Genomic DNA, 9,297 nt, shown 5'->3' with positions numbered 1-9,297 from the left:
GTTTAATCCCCCCCCCCCCCCCCCCCCCCTCAGCGAGTGGGCGACGATGGCGTCGTGTGATCTCTGACATGCCTGCTAAAGCGCGAGCACGCGCCGGGGGCACAGCGATGTGTGCGGCTTGCCGGGTTGCAAGAGACGTCCTACGTGAAGCCACAGAGTCGAGCGGTAGTTGCCCGAGGCGCATGCGGTTTAGGATGGCTTGGTGGCGGTTGTGGTAAGAAAAGCTGAAGGGTTGTCGTGTGTGTATTCTTGAGCCTGCATGGACAATAGACACTGTCCTGTTGGAATGAGGTGACCACGCGTGCATGTGTTACCCTCTCCCTGCGGGGACGTTAGGTGTTGACAGCCGTTTTGGAAACCTTACATGTACTTTAGGAGGATCCATCTCCTTCCCGTCAAGCTTTGGGGCAGACCAGTTGAATAAAATCACCACGCATGACACCTGCCCTGCAACGTCCTTCATATACAGCTATAGAACGACACTTCGTTGTTGGAGAGACACGCGGTGCTTCAATCCAGATCACTTGTGCTGTCTGACCCGTCAAGAACTCCACGAGGCACTCATGAGGTGGCCTGCATCCCGTTCATGCACCTGAATATGTCACTCTTCTCTGTTGACACCAGAGCGGTGTCCATCTTTGTCACCTAGTTGGTCATCAGGATTGTACAGTGTTGCACATGGTTGCTGGCCACAGTGCACGTTGCAACACTGTGGCCAAGACTTCAGTCAAGAAAAGATAGGAGATCCTATGGGAATGTAGCACATTTCTGACAGTGGCTTTCATCCTACTGGATCGCCCATCGAATACATACAGTACGAATTTGCCTGGCGACTCTTCCTCTACAACAATAAAGAGCCTTGTATACCTGAAAGGAGAACTCTTTAAAACGACCCGGTCTCATGTAGCCATCCTCACTCCCCGCTCCTCCGCACCTTACTTTGCAGTCTGCCCGCCCTCGTCAATCAGATCCCAGTCTCATTCTGATTGTAAACTATTCCTAAACCTTCATGACGCCCATTTCCGCTATCAACTTCGCTCTGGACAGCTGGACCATTCGCGCTCGCTGTGTCAAGAAACGCCCCCTGAACCACTACAGAAACAACTACGGTCCTGGTACGCTTTCATGTTTCGAACTTGAGGATGATTCCGCCCGAATTCGCCTCACAGCTTTCGGCGATGCTGCCGATCCTGTTGACGAAATTGTTCGTCTAGATGCCACGTACGAAGTCGATTGCTGTTGTGCAAACGTTCGCAGAGCGAACTCTAGGTTTTGTGATTTCAACCACTTTGAAATTAACATCACCTCTGCAGAGTGTATCAAAGAGATTCCGACAATAGAAGACGTTAAGCCTTGGGAAAGTTTGCTCAATCAGACTTTCATGCCCGTACAAGTCGAGGAACTGCGACAAGTACCTGTCAAAAGAGAATTAGGAGAATTCCAAGTGCCTCAAACTATCGGACAGACTCCAGCATCTCAAATCCTCAGGCAGGCTCAAGCACTCCAGGCTCAAGCACTCCAACAAATACAAGAATTCCAAACCCCCGGAAACGTCGCCAATGTCAAAGCCGAAGGAACCCCTATTTTTATACCACTCCAAAGTGATGGGAATTCGTACACGAAAATAAGCGAGTCTGCGTCCGACTCTCCATCGGAACCACTCGCCAAGACGCAAGAATCTGAGGTGCCCTTCTCCCTGACTCTGTCTCGACCCCCTCATCGTCTCGGTCCGTTCTTTGCCACGGTTGCAGAAATCAGAGAACTTGACGCTGGTGCTCGCTGCGACTGCCAGGGCGCGGTGACCAGCAAAGGTCGACTCGTCAACTCTGGTGGAATTCCAAGCCTCAAGATTACTGTTACAGAATTGTTGACCAGCAGGCCAATCTGCGTCGAGCTTTGCGGAGAAGATGCGAAATTTCTGAACGATCAAGGAATGGACCGTTGCCCGCACATCGAAATATTGCATGCAAAGGTTCACTTTTGGTTAGGAGACTGGGGAGACCGCAGTCAAGTTGTGCTGAAAGTAGACTCTGATGCAACGGCGCTAATTCGGTTTGAAAACCCAGCAGTCTCGGAGAAGGATGCGTCACTATCACCCACATCCGTTCATGAACTTGCCAAAAGTCTTGCCAACCTGGATGCTTCAGGAGAGGCCACCAAGATCGATTCTGAGACTGCGCATCGATATACTGTGTTCATAAGCCATGCCTCTGCTAACAAGGAGAAGGCAGCGAAGCCGTTGCATGATTACCTTAAGCAGCGAAGAATTAAAAGTTTTCTTGACAGCGGAAGATCGCGCTCAGGCGACCAGATCTCCGACTCTCGTATGGCGGGGATGAAGCATGCGATGGTAGGAGTATTCGTTCTCTCCCCAGAATTTGTGGCGAGCAAATGGACCATGCATGAGCTGCGCTGTTTCATGGACAGAAGAAGAGAAGACATGAGAAAAGGTCGCAATCCACCTGAGATTGTTGCCTTTTTTCACAGATGGAGTGTTGCAGACTGTCGCAACCTCGCTTTTTTCTCAATCCGCGGAGAAGATGGAGAAGACGTTTTTCGCAATGAAGGTTTCTTTAGCGAGGAGCGTCAGAAGAACTTCCCGGTGACAGATGTGTCGCGTTACCTCACAGAGCTTGCCGATTTGATGGAAGTAAAGATTACTGACACGGAGCATCGAAGAGCTTGGGGAGCGCGTGACCGGCGCATGGTCGGAGGGCTTTTGGACGCGGTAACGGAAGGTCTTCAAAACCTCATAGCGGAAGCCGACAAGCAATAGGCTGACTCATTGACGTTTTAGAATGCGTCGCATTCTCACAGATTCATCGCGCAAGTGCGTATGTACGGTACGGTAGTACAGAGTAAGGCTTGAAGGATTTGATGAAGTCTGGCGGCCATGATGATGAACACGCACCAAACAAATTGCCGCATGATTCACTCTTCCTTCAAGCACAAAAGAATTCTGCCATGCGATTTGAAAGTGTGAAGAGCTGTCACTATGGTAAAGCATGGATGACTTTACCCCCAGACTTACGGTAACCCCCACGAGAGGGAGGTGCGTTGATCGGTCGATCGGTGTGAGAACAGATCGGACATGGGATGACGGCGTTGGGGGAACGTCCCTAGGAGACGTCGGGATCGCTGCACGATTTGAAACCCATCGGCTCTGAAAACCCAGCTACTGTACCTTCGCTCCACCATCACACTAGTGTAGCTAGAGCACCGCCACTCCACATCCTCCGCTCAAGATGACATACCCGGACACCTACGCTCTGGCGGCGGCGGCGACGGCCGCGTACTCGCAGCCTCTCCACTCTCACCGGCCCCCCTCATCCACTTACCTTCCCCCCGCGCTCTACTTGTGCGACCTGTCCACCGTCGCACGGCAAGTGCACACCTTCCGCACGCTTCTCCCCGGCATCACGCCCTACTACGCGGTAAAGTGCAACTCGGACGCCGTGCTCCTCTCCTTCCTCGCTCGCCTTCACGTCTCCTTCGACGTGGCGTCCTCGCACGAGATCTCGCTCATCTCCACGCTAGTCCCCGCCCCCCTTTCCGCGCGTACGATCTTCGCCAACCCGTTCAAGGCGCCCTCGGAGCTGTCCTACGCGCGCTCGCACGGCATCGACCTCGTGACAGTCGATGCAGTGGACGAGGTGCACAAGGTCGCTCTCCACCACCCGCTGGCTCGCGTCCTGCTCCGCATCGCCGTGGACGACTCGGACTCGGCGTGCCCGCTCTCCTCCAAGTTCGGCGCGCTTGCGTCGGAAGTGGCGGCCATCCTCGCCGCCGTGCGCGGCAGCGATGCCACGCTCGTCGGCGTGGCATTCCACGTCGGCTCCGGCTGCCGCGACGCGGCCGCGTACACGCGCGCGCTGGGCGCGGCGCGCCGCGTGTTCGACGCCGCGCGCGACGCGGGGCTGCCGCGGCTCTCCGTGCTCGACATCGGCGGCGGGTTCCCCGGGCGCGACGGGGCCAACGGCGCGGCCGCGTTCGCAGACATCGCAAGCGGCGTGCGGCAAGGCGTGCAGGAGCTCTTCGACGCGGACACACAGGTGATCGCGGAGCCCGGGCGCTACTTCGTCGCGACGGCATACACGCTCGCCGTGCAGGTCGTGCAGACAGGCCGGCGCGACGGGGCGCGGTGGTGTGTGGTCGCGGACGGCGTGCATGGGTCGTTCCGCGACGCTTGGCTGCTCGACCAGGAGTTTCAGGCAAGCGCTGCTGGGGACGTGCAAGGGGACTTGGCGGAGTGGGAGGTGCGCGGAGCCAGTCGGGCCGCAGGAGACGCCATCGCGAACAGGTGCATGCTTCCTTGCGGGCTGGCGCAGGGGGACTGGGTACGGTTTGCTGACATGGGCGCGTACACCATGTGTTTGGCGACGCGCGTAGGTGGGGCCGGGCGGCACCAGGTGGCGTATTATTATTCTGGCAGGGGGAGCGCGGCGGCGGATGACGGCGGGTGAGAGTGCTAGATGGGGGCGGGAAGGGTATTGATGGACGAAGCAAGACGTGCTGGTGCGCAGGCACTACCCAAGGCAGAAGGGTAACATTACGCGCCGCGACCCGCCTGTTTGTTGTACCCGAGGGTAACAATATCATATGTAAACAAGAACAAGCAGCCGCAACAGTGCGGTGGGAGACCGCATGCCAGCAAGGACGGAAATATCTGGACGTTGTCTTCTGTTGACAGGGCCTGATGTCAGGAACTCAGCCCACTTGCTCTGATCCGCTCCCCTCCTCTGCCGTCATCGTCAACCCCGCCTACTTTATAACGCCTGGCGCTACCATGCTCTTCCGAGCTCTTACCTTCCCCGTCCTCCCCGTATAATATTACATTCCGCCATTCTGTACCGGCTCCTCCTCGGAACGCTAAATCCCCGACGCCTCCAACAGCCCTCGCGCTCCCCACCTTGCGCACCGTTCCATAAACAGCTCACCAGAGCATCCCCGTTCCCTCCTCTTCCCCTCAATCCATTCAACCCCACTCCACATTCCACCGCTTTCTAAGTCGCCGCTAGCCACTTAGTCCAAAACCCAACTTTAGTCGCGCCGCTCATCTCCCCCTGCTGCCCGTTCGCCGACATCTCGACTTTCCCACCCCCGGCCCACCAAACCACGTCCCCCTCGAGCACGTGCTCCGCCTCCACCCCGCCCGGCAGCGTGCCCAACAGCTTCACCCCCCGGGCCCACTCCGCCGTGTACACCCCCACCTCCCGCACCGCGCCCTGCCCTCCCGCGCCCCCCGCCAGCTCGTCCTGCGCGCGTCCCAGCATGCCTCGCACGTCGATCCTCGCGTGCCTTCGCACCGCCCAACCCGCCGCGAGCACGCCCGCGTACAGCGCTGCGAACACGCACACGCCCAGGTGGAACACCCCCGTCACAGCCGCTGCCGACTTCACTGATGTGCATTCGGCGTACTCTGATGTTCCCCTCCGCACAGGGATCACCACGTTCTCGCCGCCCCATCGGTACCCACGCCCCGTCGGATCCCCCGTCACGCCGTACTTCGGCTCCACCCCGAGCTGCCTCTCTGGCCCGATGCCGCTGAGCAGCACGTAGTTGAATAGCGACTCTCGCAGCCGGCTCGATGTCAGGTTCGCTTCGCTGAAGCCCGTGGAAGCCGGGGACATTGACAAATACGTCATGTTCGCCTGAGACAGCTGCCCGATCCCGATCGCCACCCCGCTCTCATTGAACGGCTGCGCGCACGCCGCCCACGGATCACCCACCATGCACACGAACGCCGCCCCGGACACTTCGACGATGCCGGCAAACTTCCCATGCGCGTCCACAATCACACTGGTTACCTCACGCGCGCCCGTCATGGACACCTTGTAGTCCTTGTCCTGCGTGAGCAGCGTGAAGTCCACTGCAGCGCGCAAGGGGAACGCTTCTGGCCGCCCGTGCGCCGCTGCCTCCGCCATCTTCTGCAGCCCATGCACCGTCACGCGCACTTGGAGCCCGACTGTGCGCCCGATGTGCTCCGTCATGAAGACTAGCAGCTCCTCTTCATCTCGCACGAACCGTGGTTGTCCGTTGAACAACTCGCTCTCTGAATCGAATCTCAACGTGGCCCGAGTCGTGCGGTCGCTTTCCCCAGCATCTTGGTATGGTAACGCTGCTACCCCTGAGAAGCCTTCGGCGGACTTGACTAGCGATTTCCAGAGAAGACGGACAAACATGTCGTCGACCACGGGAATCTCTTTCTCGTCGTTCTGTCCGTCACAGATGTCATCCCAGACGAACGGAAGCTTACGAATATGCACCCATTGATCTTCCCCGCCGATTGTGTTATGTCTCTGCAGTATTATGTCTCTATTCCTTCCTCGCACTACTTGTACTTGCTCCTCTGTTCCCCATTGCTTGAAGTAAACCACTGCGAAATCAACATCTGGGCACTCGGCGATGAACTTCTGCCTTGTCGCCAAAATTCTTTCGGGCCTTCCTTGCGCTCCGCCTTCAGGAGCGACTGGAATGTCGAAAATCTCTGTCACTGTACCTCCCAAGCTGACGGCGTTGGTACCGCGATGCCTGTACCTCATCTCGTGTAGATCCACCATGAGCCTTGAATGATGCTTAGAGGAATGCAGTGTCTCTGCGATGCATTGACTTTTGCTTCCGGACATTCCCTCACTGCTACCATATTCGACCAGCAGAGATGCTGTCAAGATAGTTGCAGTGATGAGAAAAGCAGCTGCTCTGCTCGCTTTGCTGTTGCCATCGATTTCCTGTGTTGGCCCCAACCTCGTTCCCATGGCAGACGCGAGTCTGATTCTCTTTGCGTTCGTCGCACGAAACCCATTGTATTTGGCCCAGAAGTTGCGAAGTCTCCCTGCGATTAGGATATCCAGGACAAGGGCGAGGAGCAGAAACTTGAGGATGTTCCATGTCGAAACACTGACTGGTAATAGGGTGAATGGGTTTTCTGTGAGCATACCGTCTCGAGCGCACGAAGAAAGAGGTACACGATATGGCGAGGTTAAATAGCTGTGGACGGTAAAAGTGCACTCAACTTTTATTGATGTAGCGCAGACTGTGAAGAAGTTATGCAAGGAGAGAAGAAGGGCTTGGACCAGCTGAGAAGGCGAAGTTTCATTTATATTGAATTTCAAGACTTACACGACTTACGCGAATTTCGGAGCGACGTTCCCTGTCGACCAGTGTCGGCAATTGAGACTGTGTGACTCTACTAAATATGCTAATGAAACAGGGAAGCACAGCGGGTTTGGTACAAAAATAGAGCATGCGCGGATGAGGAACAAAAAATAAGAAGGGGAGACACATAATTCAAAGTAGTTCTTGAGGACAGATCCTACCCATGGTGTATCAGATGCACAGGCTAAATGGACATGATAAAGCACACTCGGGGGGGGGGGGGGGGGGGGGGTAAGAAACCGTCATGGTGACGCCGTTTGTTGAGCGAGGCGAGCGCAATGCTTAACAGTTTCTTTCGCTCACGTGACTTGCTCATCAATTAGTGATGCGTGCAAGGTGCTGCACATTGAAGACATTGTGGCATTGTGGTACTGTAAGAGGTTGGGAACGTGGAAAGCTTTGAGTCAATGCGACGTCTACAGTCATTGCTGCTGACTGTATTCTTCACACGCATGGTCGCGTGACTTGGTTTCAATAGAGAGCTCTAGCAGAATCATTGGCTGACAATTTATGTGTATCGCGACTTCTTTCATGCTGCTGGTATTTCCTTCCTTTCTCTCGTTTCGACTTTGGGAATTATGAAAGAGGTTCTTTCTGTATTGTAGATGAATGAGCTCGTCCATCCAATTGATAAAATACATCACAGGGGCAATGGGCTTGCTATCAGCTAGTGTAAGATTCCAAGCAGCAATGTATGCGCCGCATTCTTTGTTCTTTGCTGCTGTTCTGCAATTCCAACGCGACACATTTGTCGCAGCAAGACTGGGTGATTGCCAACATTTGCTGGGGATAGAGTGCTTTTTTTCGCATGGTTGCTGGAATAATGTCGCAGACGGGGAAGAAAGTATAAACAATAACGCGTGGCACAAATTTAATATTCGCTGGCTATTTCATAGCCTCAATACAGTATTACATGTGAGGCAAGCAAGCCTACAGTATACAAAAATAGTTTCAGGAAGCGCCCGTGGTCAAATTTCTAAGAGCATCTCTACCTTTAGTCTGAAATGAAATCGATCGGGATTTTTTCATTCGGAAACCTCGAACGTCACTCTACCACAAAAACCCAATCTATTAGAGGGTTTACGCAAAAAAAAATGGCATAGCTAAATGCGCAAGAATGAGTCATGTGCTGATCTGAATTTTCCATCGAAAATGCTGGCATTAGCCACCAAATTTTGCCAAACCGATAGGGCCGCTCTTCGTATTTCATTGCGATTTCTGATTTCCAGAGTACAGGGAACCCTACCCATTATTGCCGCCCCGTGCGAGGCCCCAAAAACATGCACTATTGGGAGATGGCATTAGTAGGTGACGTTGTCACATCTATTTCCATGCACTCGGTACCCTGTAATTAACGTCTGCCTGCTCCGCGTTGGTTCTCTGTCGTGTTTTGCAGTGAGAGACGCGCGCTTTGTCGACCTCAGATACGATAGAGCGCCTGAAACTTGGCATTCAGTCGCCAAAACTTCCAGCTCTCCAAACAATTCCGCGATCTCAACAACAGAGGGTACAGACCTTCTCTCTCTCACGTCCTCTGCGCTCCCATCTTCATCACTTGATTGCGTTGTAGTTAAGGTCTGTGTGTAGCTAAGGTATGTGAACGCTGTTCGGTGAATAGGATCCGGCTTAGAAGCCGTTTTCACTTGTTTTCACGCGCGACGGACGGACGGCAGCATAACACCCGGACCCGGGTGACACGTGAAACTTTTCGTGTTCGTCCGTCTGGCCTGCACTAGTGGGAGGGTCGCATAAGTGAAAGCGGCACTAATGGGCGTCCCCCCATGTAACGCATTTCTTGCCCGCTGTCCAGCCGGCGACCACCATCGCTGTATGGCTCGTGTATATGGCCATGTGGGTACATCATGTACATCACGCTGCTTAGACATGATGTCTAAGCAGCGTGATGACATAGTATGTAGAAGAATCTATCCTTAGAATTGTCTCCTATGGAACGTAGAACTGTCCTTTCATTTCACTGCCATTCGTTAACAATTTCGCGAGCATCTGTGCCCAAAGGCAGCACATAGACGTCTCCTCGGCCACGCATATTTTGCATCAAACCTTCTCCGCCCAGCTCCCCCCCCCCCCCCCCCCCCCCCAAAATTATTTTCGGGGCAAATGGGAATAACAAAAAGAACCTTT

General features: G+C 54.6%; 3 protein-coding genes across 3 annotated transcripts; 2 read left to right on the top strand and 1 right to left on the bottom strand.

Annotated features, from left to right (window-relative positions):
* Window positions 1-310: 310 nt before the first annotated feature.
* Window positions 311-463, bottom strand: CHC_T00005824001 (hypothetical protein). Its single transcript, XM_005717442.1, has one exon. It carries the CDS (start codon window positions 461-463, stop codon window positions 311-313), a length of 153 nt encoding a protein of 50 aa, XP_005717499.1.
* Window positions 464-1,009: 546 nt separating this feature from the next.
* On the top strand, window positions 1,010-2,776 carry CHC_T00009016001 (Protein containing a DNA replication factor 1domain, rfa like). The gene has a single exon (XM_005717441.1). It carries the CDS (start codon window positions 1,010-1,012, stop codon window positions 2,774-2,776), a length of 1,767 nt encoding a protein of 588 aa, XP_005717498.1.
* A 469-nt stretch (window positions 2,777-3,245) lies between these two features.
* On the top strand, window positions 3,246-4,463 carry CHC_T00010074001 (Ornithine decarboxylase). Its single transcript, XM_005717440.1, has one exon. The coding sequence runs from the start codon at window positions 3,246-3,248 to the stop codon at window positions 4,461-4,463; it is 1,218 nt and encodes a 405-aa protein (XP_005717497.1).
* Window positions 4,464-9,297: the final 4,834 nt, after the last annotated feature.

Source organism: Chondrus crispus, genomic scaffold (genome assembly GCF_000350225.1).
Source record: "Chondrus crispus Stackhouse genomic scaffold, scaffold_317, whole genome shotgun sequence".
NCBI classification, from domain to species: Eukaryota; Rhodophyta; class Florideophyceae; order Gigartinales; family Gigartinaceae; genus Chondrus; species Chondrus crispus.
Note: the sequence above shows the minus strand (reverse complement) of the source record. Positions and strands in the feature narration are given on the sequence as shown.

Excerpts from the sequence above, each read along its gene's own strand:
- CHC_T00010074001 (XM_005717440.1), top strand. The coding sequence starts at position 3,246 with ATGACATACCCGGACACCTACGCTCTGGCGGCGGCGGCGACGGCCGCG.
- CHC_T00005824001 (XM_005717442.1), bottom strand. The coding sequence starts at position 463 with ATGAAGGACGTTGCAGGGCAGGTGTCATGCGTGGTGATTTTATTCAAC.
- CHC_T00009016001 (XM_005717441.1), top strand. The coding sequence starts at position 1,010 with ATGACGCCCATTTCCGCTATCAACTTCGCTCTGGACAGCTGGACCATT.